This window comes from Temnothorax americanus, unplaced genomic scaffold, assembly GCF_048541705.1.
Source record: "Temnothorax americanus isolate GAGA-0224 unplaced genomic scaffold, ASM4854170v1 Scaffold21, whole genome shotgun sequence".
NCBI classification, from domain to species: domain Eukaryota; kingdom Metazoa; phylum Arthropoda; class Insecta; order Hymenoptera; family Formicidae; genus Temnothorax; species Temnothorax americanus.
Genome location: NW_027509349.1, coordinates 994,951 through 1,013,102, shown reverse-complemented (window position 1 = coordinate 1,013,102; position 18,152 = coordinate 994,951). Strand labels below are relative to the sequence as shown.

Here is an 18,152-nt window from a genome sequence, read left to right as displayed (position 1 = left end):
AATATTATAATAATTCTTACCATGGAATTTTGTCATCGTCGCGACAACGTCGTATTTCATTCGGCGACGTCGGCGTCGTATTTTTCAGCCGGCGGCTGTGCCGGATTTATCGTTTTAATTTCTGACGGGATTGAAGCGGGAAGAAAGAATAAAGATATCGCGGGCACCCGGGGGATTCTTTTCCTTGGAGAACCTGAAGGCAAGGTACATTCATCACGAGTTATTAAACAAGGTAACAAAAGATTGACGAAAAAGAGACCGGGAGATAGAATCGGCTGAAGATTAAATCGCTCTTTCCCATATTCTTATATTAATATCATTGTTATCATCTTCGTAATTATTATGGCATTTATTACAAGGTTCAAAAGTAAAAATCAAGGAATCTTTAAATGAGAAAATTTACAAAACTCTGTACACTTTTTAAACAGTATTATGTTAATAAGCCGTATTGCTAAAAATAGTCAATTATGATTATCAGCGGATATTTACAAACTCTGGCAATCTGCTTTCGAGACGACGTGAAATTCACTCTTATCAGGGGTTGGAGGGGCATATTATGCGTAGTATTAAATTATGGTCAAGCCGGAGGCCGGCCATAGTGATACCGATGCGCAGCAGACGGGGATGGCAGGGCCTCCCCAGGACAATCCCTGTCTCGCGAAATTAACCCTCGAGATCGCCGTAGCTTCCAAAGGATAATTTCATTTGGCAAGCGAGTCCTGGCCGCCCGCGGGCTGTCTGGCCGCCATTTTCTCTCTCTCATTCTCTAGCTCTCCTCTTTTATCCACCGCGGAATTTATTCTTGTCGCAATTTTCGTTCCCGTGCCATCTTGTCGTGGAAAAGAAAAAACCTGACCCCTTGATACAAAACGCAAGTTAATGAAATTTATTTGACAATTCTTGGATTTCGGGAAAAGCCCAACTTTTCCCCTCTCGGTATGGAGGGAGCCGAACTTTCCCTGGAAAGAGCGATGCGACGGGCTTACGAGCTTTCACGGACGTGATAAACCGTCCGAAGCCGAACGGGGGGTGCGCAGCGACGGTGATGTTATACGGGTCAAAACGGGACAAGGGTGAAGAAAAAAATAAGGTCCGCGCCATCCCACGAGAACGGTCGAGAGAATGGTCGTGAAAACGTCTCCATTTGCGGGACGGAGTCCGATTTTTTCGAAGTTCATCTTCCGAGCGCTTTATCCTCGGGGGTTATTCACCCTTAGATTTCACCCTTGTCGGTGACTTTCACGCGGAAGAACCTCGAGTATTCCGATTGGCGCTTCCGTCGGACACGCAATAAAAAGCCCTGGCCGTACTTTGTCGGTCGATTCCCCAGAAAGAATTGCGAGAACGATCGCAGATTTTCTTCGATGCACACCAATTTAACGTCCCTTAATATTATAAATTCTGGCGCGAGTGAAACAAAACGCTAATAATTATACGTTATTCTTCATTATTGTATTTTCAGTGCGTCACATTTTTTGGCAAATACGAAATCTACTGTCGTTTATATAGTAAATATACAAAAGTATGTTGAAAGCTTTTTTCCTCCGCAAAGCGTGTAGGGGAGAAAAATTTTAACAAGTTAAATCTCAAAATTGCCGAAATTTTTTCAAACGGATTTCTTTATTAGTAATCTATTTTATTCCGTTTTCCACATTTTCCGGTATATCCAACGGATACGTCGGCGTCGCGACGCGGAAAATTTTTATTGTGTGTTATTCCTGTGTTTTTTGCCTCATCGTTATATGAAATGAGACATAAATGAGTTATGAAATAAGTTTATGGCAATAAATGTTGCAACGTTATAATGGAACAAAATCTTGGCGCGCATCTCTGTCTCGCGAGCATGCAATAACGATCCCTTCCCCGGGGGTAGCTACCCTCTCTCGTACCTGTAACATCAATTAAAATTCTCGTGGTCGATGCGCCGCTGTTTCGCGCGATCCGACGTTTTTAATTGGATTAGAGTGAGACGGCTAGAGAGCGGCCGAGGGGAAGGTGGCTCGTTTCGAGGGTGCGAGATTGCGGGAAGGGGGTTGACGGGATATTTCGGGGCGAGGCGCGGGGAGAGGGGGGGGGGTTGGTGTAGTTTGCGAGGTAGCTAGGTAAATGACAGGGATGAGCAACTCAACTCTGTGTTCCCTTTTCCAGCCGATTCCACCGATGCCCGCCGCCGGAAGGGAAGCAGCGTCGCCGGAAATGAGGAAATTAACTTTTCCATCGCGGTTTAAATTCGCTTCCATTGAAAATTTCATGCCGCGTTTGAAAAATCGTCGGTCCTCACGGCTTATTTGCTCGTCACTGACACTGCTTTTTTGCAATTCAAGCTGAAAGTTATCGCTCGCAACGTCTGACACATGCAATATAATTTTGCAAATAATACGGGGATAGGTTTTTGTTTCGGATTTCTCAAAATGAGCTACGATAAACCGAGCAATCCTCATCGCGCGCCCGCATCTGCATTCGCAATACGCCGCGTTAATTATGTATTCAATAAATTTTAAACGCATTGAAATGAATTCAAATTGCAGATTAATATTAAACGGCGTGCGCTAATTGGCCGGCCAATTATGCGGCGTTAATTAAACATTAGAAGCAGCGGCTGTTAATGTGAACACCATTTCGCCATCTATCCGATTTCTCGTCGAGTTAAACAGAGTTTTGTGTTAGAAACGGTGCCATCTTTGAATCGAAATTGCATTTACATCAAACTTTCAATATATCATCAGTTGATTCTGTTCTTCTGTATATATATGTTTGCTGCACGCCGACTAGAAATCCATAAGACCCATCACTTTAGATTTATAATTTGCATCAGAGATATCCAGAAAAAAATGTAGTTGTTTGTAAATAGGAATTTGTATGTATACACCATTTATTTTAATACATGCGTATATTAATATATTTATTATATATATAATGGTGTATTTTTTTGCAATTTTTTAAATGTTTTTTATATTACATGACACATCTATCTTAAATTATGACACGATTTATAGATCTTATAGAGCGGACTTAAAATAAAATTATTGGATAAAACTTTGAATGAAATTTATACATGTTTATTACATACTATATTATTGACCTTTTACTAGGTAACAATTTATTTCAAAATGTAATGACGATGATTCAACTAATATTTTTAAATAACATTATGTAAATAAAGTAGTATTTACACATCGTAATGAATTAATAGTAATATATATTGTGAGATTAAATCAATATTTGTTTTTTATCATGCATCGAATGCTAAATGATATAGATAAAGGAGAGAAGAACAACGTTATTAGAAAAGGAATATTTTATTACACTCAACTACGATCGTTACAGCATATTGATGTACATACGTATTAATTCTTTTTTATGCGGGCGCATAAAACATTTATCGTCTATATTCCAATTACAGAAGGAATTCGAAACCAGTAAAGTTCGAATTAAAAATAAATGATCGACTTTTTCCAATAATCATAGCATAATCAACGGAAACGCTTTTATTTCTGATATGTTCTCGATTAGTGATACAATTAGAGCGTGTACGTCGCTGAAAGAAAAATCAGGGAAATCCTTAATCATAAGCTATTACACTTGATTTCATTAACCGGCATTTTCGTGGTTACTTATTATTAAATGAAAGTATACGAAAGTTGTGCGCCCCCAACTTATCTTTTAGTACATCGACCACCAATTATATTACAACATATTGACTACATTAATATTTCACACCTTACAGCTTTGTTCGATTGGTTATGCAGCTGAAACGCGATTACGATGTTGAGTTAAAGTTAAAGTCTTAACAGCGAATGACGGACATTATCTTACTTCTTCATTATATAAAATGATGATAGAGTAATCTGAATCGTTCATCATTTTCATCTGTCATTTAATTAATTTAATTAGTTGCATTTAATCAGTTGCGTTTCTCGCAACGTCATCGACAGATTATGAGAAATTACGTTTGCATTTCATTCTTTTTCACGAATTGTACTTTTGAAGATTCTACTACGAATCCAATTAACTCGATATCGCTTTAATTTAACGCATTATCACGACATAGGGCCGATATCAGTTTCCGATTTAACGTGATCTTCCGATTAAACTCACTCTTCGTCTCTTTCTAGGGGGACAGTTAGAAAGAGACGCAGAGTGAGTTTAATCGGAGGATCACGTTAATCGGAAACTGTGATATCGGCCCACAGCCGTAATTCTGACATTTCTTTTGGCATCTCTTCCATAGTAGGAACCTGCAACGCCGATAGTCGATAAGAACGCGTGTTTCGTTTATGTACCGTACATCGGCAAGCGCATTATTATTGTTATAGCAAATGTGGCAGAGAGTTATCTGTAGCTGGTTAAAAAATCCTTTTTTTTTCTCTCCCCTTTGCGCGCGATCAGTGACGAATATATATCGGACATATCCTCCAACCCCTAAGTCGAAAGTCGTACGTCGAGTTTCGGCTACAGTGGGGTGTCCTCTTCTAGGAGTTACCTCAGGGTCGGAGGCGGGGGTGGTGGTCATACAGCACTGCCGGTGTAAAAGCTCGCCTTGCCAGTTAGCCCGGACGCTCGCTTTCTCTTCTCGCATTCCATCGTGCTGAAAGTGTTCTGAGCGATCTGCGACTTTCGCTTCGGGTTCTGCAGGGTCATGCTACGTTGGCTGGAATTGGAGCTGGAGCTGGTGCCCGGTTCCGAGACTTTCAGAATGCCCGAGTGTATCGTTCCAAAGTTTTGATATAAATACTGCGATTGAATGGCCGACACCGAGGCGTTTTGATTCTTCAACGTTATCGGGACGGTCTGCCCGGCCAGACTGTTGAATCTAGTGTCATAACCGAACGGGGTGTCCAGCAAGGATTCATTCTTGTCGACGTAGCCGCTCAATCTAGAGTCGAGGAGACCTTCCTTGTCGACGAAACCGCTCAGTCTGGAATCTACGATAGTCTGACGATCGGTGTTCCTCGCGGACAACTCGGTGTACCGTTGCTCCTGGTCGGGAGGTATCTCCTTGTTGTCCGTAAAGGCGATCATGTTCTGCCTGGAGTCGGACAGAATCCGGGAGTCGATGAAGCCTTCCTTATCGGTGAAGCCGCTCAGTCGGGAATCTATGACGGTGCCCTCCGACTTGTCGAAGTTGTTGTATCGCGGGTCGATGTTCTTGCCGTCCGGGTAGACCGGCAAGACGTGCGACAGGTCTGCCTTATCGACGTAACTGATGGCCTGTGGATTCGACGTGCAGATATCGGGCGCCGACTTGCAGAGCAGTGAGGTTCCTTCCTCGGCTATTTTTTGAGGAGCTAGGACACAGAAGTTACGGACTTACTTTCCTCCGTGGGCATAAGAAAGAGCGCTTATTATTTTACATGGTGTCCCGCAGCACTTCGGAAATTTTTTTTTTTTTAAATTTTTACGGATCATTGCAATTTTTCCTCGGATCTCAGGATCCTGGGTATACTCGCCGGTCGTAAGACCTCTACGGATCCCTCGATCTTTGCAATTACGTAAATGTACGGTGCGCGCCGCATCATCGCACATATGCGGGACACCCTCTTTAGCGATAAGTTCACCCACTTTTGGTTGGCTGACCGAAGGGTCGGGCCTGCGACGGTCCCGGCGACTTCTGATGCGCCCTCACGAGATACTCCGAGCTGAACCCCCTCTGTTCCCTCAGCTTTCTCTCGGCGCCCGGAACCATGACCCTCACCTAAAAAGGAGAGCAGAGAGCATGAGCGACTGCGCGAAATACACACACGACGATAAAGCTAGGAATCCACTTGCGCGATCTCGGGACGGATGTTGTTTGGCATTTTAGTGGGTCCTTTAATGGGGCGTCCAAGTGGATTCCTAACTAAAACCGCGCGAGCCGATCCGCGCGGCGAGAGTTTTAATCGACAACTTCACCATCTCCTCGACCGTGGAGAACCGCGCCATGTAACCGGACATCGTTAAAACGGCCGCCACTTCCGCGAGCATCAGTGCTAATCCCGAGAGCTGTAGGCACCATCCGTAATGGTACTGAGGTAGACCGTTATCGTCCATTTGCATGCCGGCCGTCGACGGCAAACTGTATTTCCCCGGTAATTCTAGTGATGCGTCCGACAACGCTGCCGCCAGAACTATCAAGCCGCCGCCCAAGGAAAGTCCTGGAACAGTCATATAAATTCTATATGCATTGCGATCGATGATTTTGAAAATAATATATTGCAAGGTTAAATAATTCTTCCTCTTAATAATGGTTGATTATTGAGACAGTTTTGAAAATGATACAGCGGCAAAGTTAAATATTTCTTCTTTTTAATAATAATTGAGTCATTGCACTTTTCTCAACTAAATTTCAAGATATTCTCCTCCATATTTTTTGAAAAATCTTAATTAGCAATGTGTAAAAATATTGATTGAGATCTCAACAAAGTAATATTTTTTTTTATTTTTAACGCTTAACTCTTAAATGCCACACCTCTCAAGAATCTCGTAAATGACACGAGGGGTCTAAAAGACCCCAGTATGAAAAATGTCTCCTTACTCATTGGTTTTGTTATCTTTAGTTACGACAATTTTTTTCAATGTTGTTCAAGGGTTAGAAAAGAGAATAAAATGCTTATCGTGTTAAACGTTCACGTTCAACATAGTATAAAAAATTAAGTAAACTGAGTACTGCTAAGTGTACAAACGGGTAGGTCAATTACTCAACTATCACCAATGGGAGCATGAGCTCCATTTTTGGCAAGAACGTTTGAAAATATATCATTCTAAAGGGTCTGGGGTCCGCTGGACCCCACTGGTCATTTAAGGGTTAAAATTAAAAATATAGATTATATCATTTTTATTACATGCGGTAAAATAACTGAAACTGCCTGTTCGTAGAAATAATTTGTCAAATCGTTAGAAATTTAAGAAATATGGGAATTTTTTTAAACGAGAAAATAAGATCCACACTGTTAAATATTAAAAGATGAAGTAACTAATACCTTGAGTTAAATAACGTTATGTTATTTTTAACTACCATGTGTGTCAAAATTTATTATTGACCATAACGACATATTGAATAGGAACAGTGGCGATAAAAATGCTATAAGAATGATTAAAACGTCTCAAATTGCGAGTATAATTAGACATTACGAGTTTAACAGTGCATATTAACTATTATGAATTGCATTACTAAATACATTTTAAAGACATCTATATATATTATTCCTTACACGAAGTTCTCAATTACGAGTAGTTTCACTCTGCACACAGCGAGGAGCTGAAGCGCAACTACCGGGAGCGGGATAAAATTGCCAAACTAGTAAGTAAGACGTGACCGCGGGACATGTTCAAGGATTCGGAGCATCGCCCCCGTACGCGCTATATCACGACAACAGTCCGCCGTGTGCGCATCTCGAATATCCGCCAGTTATAAGAACGCAATAATAACGGGACAGCTTACCCCGTCAGCTATAACGTATTGAATTGGCCGTATGAGCGACCGTCGGCCTTTCTATGCAAATTTTTACGTTCGCCGCTTCGCGAACGTGGAAAGGACGCGATTAGATCGAAAACTAAATTAGCGCCAAGTCGAAATCTAGACGGAATGAGAATCTGGAGTCTAATCAGTATGCGCCGTCATGCGCATGTTATATTAATTGACTAGCGCATCAATTACACCACCGTCCGGAAAAGTGAGGAGAACCCAATATAATGCTGTCAGTATCGATCACTGCTACGAGGATAATCTAACGGTTATTGGGCACGCTTGTGCTGGTCATTGGTGACTGCCGCGCGCGGTGACACGTTAGACGATCAAGGGGGGCTTAACGTTACAGCGATCGACTGGCATATCCTCGATAATTATTGAAATTATTGGCTTCAATTGGCAAATACATATACCTACGATCAAATGAGTTCATTATATAGATCTAAAGAACGACGTGTTTGTTCGTGTATGTTCGTGAGAGTATTTTAAGATGAGGAAGATCAGGAATTGACTGTCGATTACAAGTAACTTCTTTTTTAGAACGTGGCGATCTCGAAGCCGGATATTGCTCGGTTCGATAAGCTTTAAAGACTTCATTCCGGTCACCGTTGTCATGGGAATAAGTATCCCGCATTTGTCGAGGAAACGACGCCGCTCGTATTGCGAAGCGCCATGGTTTACGGAAAGTATATACGAACGATCGAGTCATAATAAAAGCGGGATTGGCGGCCCGCGAGAGACAGCTTATGAAGGGGAAGAAATTGTCCCTCTCTTCAGTCTTTTCGCTCGTCGCTGCAACGCGGCCGCCTCACCGGATACCGAATCCTCTTCGACCTCCTCGACAAAGCGACTTACCGATATGATAAAATAATAATTTCGCTTGGGAATCAATTTATTTGCGACGAGGGACTTAATAGCTGCTCCGTGTATCTTCCATCGATCGAGACGTCTCGGGGTGATTTACGATTTGAATTTCTATGGCGTGCAGCAAAATTCAACACGAGTGGATGTTACAGATTGTGAAGTTTATTCCATTATTACTGTAAAATCCTCGTGTTTCGTTTAATCCTCGAAATCAGTGCTTTATAAATACGATCCGTTGCCTAAGAACTGAATTTAACGTGGCACGGTTTCGTTGCGAGTCACGTAAATAAAAAGTTTGTAATATCCGCGCAAATTTTCCGCGCGGATTAAATCGCGAGGGACATTTTCGCAATGATGGATTGTATAAGTTTATCTTTGCGCGCGCGAACAAAGGATTAATTTTATTATTGTTACAGCTGGTAATTCTCGGTGTACCTGTGTACCGCTCTCGCAGTCGAATAATATTAGACTACGAGCGAATGCCACGAATACCTACACCGGCGGAAACTTCCAGCTCTGTCCTTGTTTCAACGCTCGTCGACTAAATTGCAATTACTGCTAATTAATTGAGCAAAGATCTGTCCTGGCTGCCGCGGCGGACGCAAAGCACGGCGCGACTACACCAGTGAAAAAATTCTAAATCAGCATGTCGATTGTAATTCCGCTAAGTTATGTATAAATAAAATGGAGGTCCCGACAATCTCCAGCAATCGAGAAAATTAGAGAAAGAAAGAGAGAGAGAGAGAGAGAGGGGGGGCAGGGGAGGGAATTCCATTTTGTGTATATTATTTCGTAAATTAAAAGCGCTCGTAAAAAAAGCATAAATTAGCTTTGATCCTGATGGTACGTACTTTAATATTGCATTTCTTTAATATTTCGTTCTCTCAGAGTAGAGGTTTATCTCTCATAAAAGAGTGAGCGAACATTTCGCATTCCTTTTTAAGAATTTAATTAGTAAATGCAGATTTTACATACACATAAGTCGTCATCACAGAGCTATTTTTAATTTTAATTTTAGCTAGTTTTAATATTCTACTCATCAACGTGGAATGAAATTAAAAATGTTTCGAAAGACAGGTATCCATTGCACAAATTATTTCGTATATAATTACACATGCGATATAATACTTTAATAATATATATAGTTGATTAGAATATAAAATTATAATACAGAAATATTGAGGTTATTGTAGTTTTTGCATTATATATCTTTTACTACTTTTTTATGCATTGGAGCTACGTATAAGAGTATAACAATCAGCTGTTATTGAGAAGTTTATTACTAACAGCAAATTTTTAGCGTTATACGTAAATTATTTTAGCTTTTTTAGTAAAAATGTAAATAGTTAATTAACTACTTTATTAAAAACTAGTGAATCTAATATTAATTGTAATATTACTTAAAAAAATAAAAAGTTTATCTTTGTTTTATACTTAGAAAATGAAAATTATATAACTTATTATTTTTCTCCTTTAAATTTTCATCTTATTGTATGAAACAAAATATTGCGAGATTCTAATAAATCAAAAGAATAAAACTGTATCGCCATATTTCTCGCGCGACGACTGAATTTCATTTTCTTTTATTAAACTTTCATTTATTATACTTTTATTTTCTTTTATTGGATTGTAAAAAAGGATTTTTCACAATTCATTTAAACCACCATAATTTTATTGTCTTTGGGATACAAAATTTTGTACAAAATAATAAAACAATTAATTATTCGAAATACTGCTTTTTGATAAAAAAGTAAATTTTATTGTTCAAATAAATGCTTGGTTTAATGCACGATAATAGTCTATTCGTCAAAATTAATTTGAAATTCAAGGAATAAAATATATTAACATCATGAAATTATAACGCTTAATAATAATATATTAAATGTGAAATTATTTTACGAAGCATATTAAATATTTCGAGGCAGCATACATTTTGGCTAGCATAGAGCTTTAATATTTGTTTTTTTCTTCAGTTTTTTTGCTCATATAGCGCAGTTGTTACATACGCAAGATCTACCATTCGACACTCGGATCGATGGATTTCATGTATCGTTCCATTACTGGTGTCTCGGAACATAATCACCGGTGAATAATTAGTATCTATTGATCTGCGCGATTAATTGATTCGGCAATTAACGACTCGTAAGCGCATCAAGGCGATGGCTGTTTACCAAAACAGATATTTCGTGCGACATTCGAAGTAAAGAATCGACGGACAATGAGAATTAAAAATTAATTTCATTCTGTTGCAATTTTTACGGGCAATAATTATTTCTTTAAAAATATTGATTTCGAGTAGATCTCGCATCGCGCTTTTGAATCTTCCGTTGATCTTAGTGTAATTTGCACATCGTTATTTTTAAGTTAAGAGCGCAAAGTAACGTTAATTAAACCGTTAATTAAAAATATTTCGTGTATTTTAACATCGAGAAAGAGAACTGAATGGTTGAATAAAGTAACCATGAGGTCAGTAATTCATTATTCTAATACTATTTGTCTCTTGCTTAATTAAAGCGTCTTCTTCCGTTTATTTGAGTGATATATTTGTATGAGAAAAATGAAAGAAAAAAGCTTATTTATCATGCCTTATCAAACCTTCAGGAAAAGGACTTTTTTCACGAACTGTATAATTACTTTAGTGAATATTGACTTGATAAATATAAAGTAGACGTATACAAAACTCGATGTGCACGATATTTCTGCAAATATTTTTGAGCGCTATAAATTTGAATTTTATATTTGTATTTTGCAAATCGATCCCGCCCTAACGAAGTTACAACTCCGCGGCGTTGCGCATCGTATCGCGCGGTGAATGCCATATTATCTTCTATATTTTAATCCGAGATAATGGATCTGTGAATATACTCATCGATAAATCTAACATCTCACAGATGCATTGTACACATATTAATATTATATATTATGTATACTAAAATAGATAGGCTATAGGCAGATTAATGCAAATGTTTAAACCTGTCTGAGCACGTATAACCGTCTGTTGATCTATTGTGCATACAAGAATATACACATTCAAAGCTCATAGAATAGAGGTAATTGTTATAGACGCATTATTGATCGGTTTAACCATTTACCGGTGCAATTTGGTGTCACATTGTGCAACGGAGTAATTTCATAGAGCGAAAATTGTTTAGAGAAAATTTACACCTGTATTGCGTGTAAATAAAAAAGGAATAAGGAAAATATTTCACAGCTATCTGTGAGTATAAAAAGTAGAAACAGAGTAATTTCCGGAGAAAAGAAATTATATCTTTTTCAATTTAGTAGACATTTTCGCCCCTGCCATTTTTTTATATAGTACTCTATATAGTTACAAGATCTTTAAAAAACAGCAAGAGATTAATTTTAATATCAACTACGATATAATCTATTATATATATATATATTTTTTTTTAGTTTATTGTTAGATAAATATCGAAAAGGAAATAAGAAAAAGAATGAAGTTAATGCTTGCAGATATATATAATAGAAAATATTGTTATTATTTAAGTGTATATTGTTTTATTTTTCCTCTCTTTCTTTCAAAATATTTTTTGAATAAAATTTAAAGTCTGTGTTTTATTCTAATCTTTCAGGTTTATTGACAGCTTAATTTTATACTATTTTGTTAAACAAAGCAAAATTTGAGATAGAATCAACCGAGCAAGAAGAATTAATATTGCTTGAGTTGTGAAAATCGATACGGACGATAGACTGATAGGTACGTACGCGAAATTACGGGCTTCAAGGTGTGAATTCTACGCCATTATAACTGGTCAATTTCTTTTCCTTGTAACTTGAAAAATGTTGTATTAAAATCTCGATATTTTCCACCAGTAAGCTTTTATTATATAGATTTTCAAGATCGTCGTTGGATTTACATGTCTCTCTCATGCGAGAGAGTTCAATTTCGGTTATATATCTTATCGAGTTCACCGCGTTTCCTCCTCGTTCCTCGTCCCTCGCTTCGCTCATCCTTCGCCTGTACATCGAAACCTAATTCGTCAACGGTAATTATAATCCACTGGTTAAACAGGGCCGAAAGTTGCCGGGTCATTGCACTCTCTTTCATTCAGGCCTGCTCATGACCTCCCCCCTCCTCCCGGTAACGTAACATCCCTTGTGCTCGGTCCCTTAGATCAAAGTTGACAAACTTGATTCACCTTATTGGAGTCTGGGCTTAGCTTTCACCTATTAGGTATCGGTAGGGGTTAGTTCGGCACTTGTAGCACGCTTTGCCAATCTTGGCTAATCAAACTACGGAGCCGGACATTCCTGCCGGAAGTGGCCGGGCCGGAGATCCCTCGTTTCTTACCTCGAAGCGCCAGGCGCCAGGCGATTGAGCACGGCGCATGTATATAACTAGAAATTACTGATAGTCGATCACGTATTGCTTGAGGCTCGAGTTGCGCAAACAAACTTCATTACTGTTATTCAAATAAACAAAATTGTTGTTCTAACACCTACAGTGCGGAGAGAATCCGCATTTACATTTCTGGAGCAGGTTTTTTTTTAAAGAGCAACTCGCTAATGTTTAATAAAATAAATTGTGTATTGTTCTTTTTTGACGCATTACAGCAAGTCATTAAAAAACACAAAAATCGTGCTAATTATTATAGTATTTTATTAATTAGCACGATTTAGCACCGTTGTTAACATTAATATTTTGATATAGCTTATTACGATAGATTTTGCGTTAATATCGTTAATGACAGAAAGATATAGTAACAACAACGATAATGGAGATAATATCGTGCGAGATATACTGCATGAATAAATAAAAATCGCGACGTGCAGATCGACGTGGGTGCGCGTGTACATTGCAATCACGTCGGTGTGGGGGCGGACAGGGAGCGCGGGCGGGGGGGGGGAGTCGACGCGCGTGCCGCGCACGGCCGTGATATGTTGCTGGCGGGTCAAGTTATTTAATCCCGCCGGTATAAACCATAGCCGGCACGTCCGAAATTTATGCACCGGAGCCGTGCCAGAAATGCACGCCGCGCGGCTCGAAATATTCGCGCGCACGCCCTACCCGGAAGGACCGCCGTTCCCCGCATCGTCGGTCCCCGGCGCGACGGCGCGGCGGCGTGCCCCGGCGTTACGTGAACCCGCTGGAAGCGACGCACGGCGCGACGCGCGGCTCTCCCCCATGCTATATATTCCGCGATTTATACGAAACTCGATATTCCGAGATCGCGCGCTTTTTCCTCTATTTTTTTTTTTTTTTTTTTTTTTAGCGACCGCGATAAATTTTGTCGCGCGCGCGTTGTTCCGATCCAGCTGTTTGCATAAACAATTGCGATATTTTTTCCGCGCTCAGCCTATCCCGTTATCTGCGGTTATCGTGTACCGAATGCCTAACCAGGGTTGCCCCGTTTGTATACCAAACGCATTTCCTTTTTTTTCTGCGTATTTCTTATTCGAAGAATTCGCAAACTCAATCAGATTTTGTTGCAAATTTATAATTATTTGATAACAGGAAGTAACGGCTCTCTCGGCTAATCAAGTTTCGCGCGCGCAAATGAAGGATAATCTCCTTTTCATTAGCTCTAAGTGGACTTTATTTTAACAGAATTTTAACGCGAAGCTCTCAGTTAACCCGATGTGTCTGAAAAGTTTGGCGGCGTATCTTGGAATTATCTCACACATTTCTCTTCTTTAAAATTCTCTTCACATAATTACTACATACTTTCGCCTTTGATGATTACATGGCACGCTATGCGGAATTATTCTTTTGCTTTCACTTCCATCTGTTTGTCGATCGCTTCCTCTGTGTCTTCTGTATTTTTAATATACGCGCGATAAATTAATTAAAATTAAATCCATCAGGAAAGAACTCCCGTGGCAGACGGATAAGGTATTTTTCTCGGTATTTTTAGTCGCGATCTGAAATTAATTAAAAAATAGGAATGACAACCAACGGCAACCGCGCGCGCGGCTGCCTGTCAGCGGGTTCGTTTGCGTGTCGGCGCATTCCTCGTCTCGTCCGTCTTGAGAGCGTGCTCTAAAACCAGGCAAATGCATTCCTGCCAATAGGGGCTTGCGGCGGCGACCGCTCGTCGCCGTCGCCGTTGGCGCTGTCGTGGGAATTAGATCGGTCATCCGATATCGCAGACGATATTCTCGAAATTCGAACGCCCTGTATTAATATTAAATTCCGGACCTGCCGAGAGCCGACGTTAGCCGCGGAAATTACACGCCCAAATGCGGCCATCGACACACACACGCTTTACTCCGCTTCGCGTCTGCGAAATTGCGAATTTTCCGCGGACTTTGCGATTCGATCAGGCTATACTTTTTTTCATCCACTCTTCGAAGTTTGCTGTTGTAAAATTTTCTTCTCGCGTGACCGGCTTTCCTCGTCATTTTTCATAAATCAAACAGCCCGATTTGTCCACTCACGATACAAATTATAAATGTTCTGTTTTTTTTTTTTTTTTTTTTTTTTTTTTTTATACGAATCGAATGAAAAGTCGAATAAATTATGGAGTTTGAATACATCAAAGGGATACTATTTGACGTAAAATGCAGAATATTGATATAGAGCAGGGTATAGATATTTGAGCGAGAGAGTTGGCCTTTTAACGATCCACGCTGTCCGTTATATTTCGTATATTATTAAAGCGCATTCTCTCACAGGCGGCCGAATTATTCATAAAAAAAAATTTTGCAGTCTCTATTTTGCAAATTTATTTTGACGATTAATAATCCGAATATTTCCGGCATTTGTTACGCACCCCGTGTATCGGAATATATCGCGCGCGACGTATCGATCGCGGTCGTGTTACGGCGATTAAATCAAACGCGATATCCAATCGCGTATTGCTTTTGGCATCGTCGAAGTGCGATTAATTTTATAATTCCGCGCTGGATAAAACGGCGCGCTTTGTACACGCGTAAATAAAATATATTAGCGCACCGCGACTACATACGTGATTCATAAAGAAAAAAAAAAGAGAGAGATTAATGCCGCACGGTGAAAGACACGAAATATGGGAAATAATGCGCGAAAATAATGTCACTTCTGCCGCCCCTGGGTGTTTGCGCAAATTTTCTATAACGCCGCGCATATCGGCGTTATCGCATATCTTTCCGGCACTCGATGCGCTATTAATGTCGGATATTAAAAATGCAGCACAATGCCACGTGCAGCTAGAATTTAATTTAACCCCCGATCACGACCCCCTGACCCCTCCGCGCCAATTCTATAACAATAACGAACAAATTTAACGATATTATAACTGCGGCATAAAGTCACTTTATTATTATCGACTGAATTAGAGTAAGCTACACAAAACAGAAACGTCATCTATATTTTACGGCAAAATATCGCGCCGATTATGTCCAATTTCCACAGCACAAATTAACAACACTTGAATTCCGTTACATTTATCGTTGCGGCATAAACCGTCGGGTTTAATACAAAACCTTCCGATACTTCAGCGAACTTTGCAATTGATTTGATTGATTATTTATTCATCCAGGAACAAAAATTCTTTAACAAATTTAAAATATTTTTCTCCATTATCACACACGCACACATTATGTCCTATTATTCAAAACATTCCTTGATCCGCGTTTAATTATCGTCGCTGTATCGGATTTAATGCAAAATTTCCTGATATTTTAGCGGAAATTTTTTGATTGATCATTCTATCTTTTATTTATGGGGAAAGACCTTTTTTTATTTTAAAGTATTATTCTTTGTCATTACACGCACGCGTTATATCCCATTATCCTAAGTATTCCTTCTTAATTATCGTTGCGGCATAAACCATCGGATTTAATATAAAAACTTTGCGATTGATTTGATTGATCGTTTTTTCTTTCATATGGAGAAACAAATTCTTTGATAAAATTAAAGTGTGGTGGCCGCGCGCGGACCTTACCGAGATGGCAACACATTAATTAGCCGCGTTTTCTCGCGAGCGCTCGGCCGCGCCGACTAAATATATACAAATTCGACAACAATATTTATCGCCTTGATCGACACTCTCACCGACGATCTCATCGGACGCAGAGAGTCGCATGGTATTTTTGGGGACGTTCTCCCCACATATCATCGTTACATCCAACATCCACTCCTCTCCATCACTATCATCCATGATCGACATCGACATACGTATCCCCAAAAAAGCTTGTCATCACACGTTACATTCCATCGTCCTGAATATTCCTTGTTGGCTCTGACGAGATCATAGACGTATATATACGAAGTGTTTTAATTAATACATTTTATTGTAGTTACTTTAAACGCTTTTTCGATTAATAAGTGTTTTGTTTTAATTCGGTTTTAGTGTTTTATATTATGCGTGTAACGCTTGAAAAACGCTTTATGTGTTTTTATATTGAATACGTTTTTTAAACGTTTATAAAAAGTGTATTAATTGAAACACTTCGATTTGCAGTGTGCGTATAGCTCTCCAATGTTTAGTTCATTAAGTATGTCTATGAACAGGATATAGTAATATCGGCTTTTAGAAGTGCCAATAGGGCTGATGACTTACTTGCGATCAGCGACGCCAAATTATTCAGGAAACATTAAGCGGCACGTAAACGAATTCGCGTTACACCAGTATTACTCGATCGTAATCGTATGCCATCGTGCTATATCAATGCCGCGAGCATTATAGCGTTTTTCATTGGTAGAACTGGTGCGCACTCAGTGCACATTAAAGTTGTACATTGATTTAATCTCTAATATTTAAAGTAAAATGCAAATATTTCGACTGATAAAATTCCTAATACATATATTTTACCAATTATTACAATAAAGAATATTGAGGATTTCGTGACTCGTTTATATGTGTATTAAACATACACTTTACGTTGATTTGTGTACGACTGCTTTAATGTGCACTGAGTGCGCACCAACGCTATTAGTCTTGTCGCTATTCGCGCGGAAATTATACGCGCGAAGGCTGCGACGGAATGGCTATCGGCCTATCGTATGTATATGTATGTACAAATGTACCCGTCGATACTCCGATTCTATCTCGAAGTAATTCACGCACGGGCCTCTAACAAATTGGGATACACCGAAGGGGATACACCGCGATGCAGCATCCCTTATCAATTCTGCATCGGATTTTTTCCGTGGATCACGAGTCAAAGGACGGCCGAATCGATTCGCACCGTTTAACTCACCGGCCGTTATCCCGCAGTAGATAAAACTGCATAAAAATGATCAATTCTGAGCCAGGTTATCTATCGAGAAGATAAATGTTGACTTATTGTTTATTAAGAGTTACAGAAGCGAAATCACAATCTTCTCCACTTTTCGATAAAATTGAACGAATTTTGTGATTTTGCAACAAAAATTCGAATAAATTATCTGGGTTCTTTTTCTTTAATTTCCAAATAAGAAAATACAACATTACGAATTTTATTGTCTAATATTGCCTGAAGTTAAAAAAATTCTTGTCAAAAATATAAAGTTTTGCGCGTGCCACAATAGGTTGCACATACATAAATTTCAAGTACTTATCTTAAGGTACAACAGAACTTCGTGAGATGTAAATAGTTCCACTTTTGCGTATTTGTAAACACGAATGTCTTCAAAGTAAAGAATATATACATGGAGGATTCTCAAAAGGCGGAGGTAGACCGTATATCCCACTTTCCCCGAACGCTTCCTACCGGAAGCGGGGGTTCGCGCAGTCGCTTTTCTTGTGAGTCGAGTGCCGTAACGTCGAGCACGTACTTAGGAAGTACATCCCCGCGTGATAATAACGACGTCGTTAGACGGCTGGACCACTTCATCTCACAATGACCCGTATAGAATCCAGTGAGTCTGGAATATGCGCGGTCCCCCAGAATTTACGAAATATAATACCTAAGGGTG

At 39.5% G+C, this 18,152-nt stretch overlaps 1 protein-coding gene and 1 long non-coding RNA gene across 5 annotated transcripts in view; one reads left to right on the top strand and one right to left on the bottom strand.

The window, feature by feature from the left end:
- Window positions 1-18,152, top strand: part of LOC143897820 (uncharacterized) — a 198,817-nt gene that overhangs the window by 78,426 nt on the left and 102,239 nt on the right. The gene's annotated exons all lie outside the window — the stretch shown is intronic.
- The window catches only part of LOC143897762 (uncharacterized), a 99,061-nt gene continuing 84,280 nt past the window's right edge, over window positions 3,372-18,152 (bottom strand). For all 3 annotated transcript variants that reach the window (XM_077406647.1, XM_077406649.1, XM_077406648.1), the window contains exons 5-7: window positions 5,893-6,134; window positions 5,563-5,695; window positions 3,372-5,288 (exon numbers count right to left, since the gene is read on the bottom strand). In XM_077406647.1, the coding sequence (XP_077262773.1) occupies window positions 4,510-5,288; window positions 5,563-5,695; window positions 5,893-6,134 (1,154 nt within the window). In that variant the 3' untranslated portion in view covers window positions 3,372-4,509. The remainder of the gene's footprint in view (window positions 5,289-5,562; window positions 5,696-5,892; window positions 6,135-18,152) is intronic.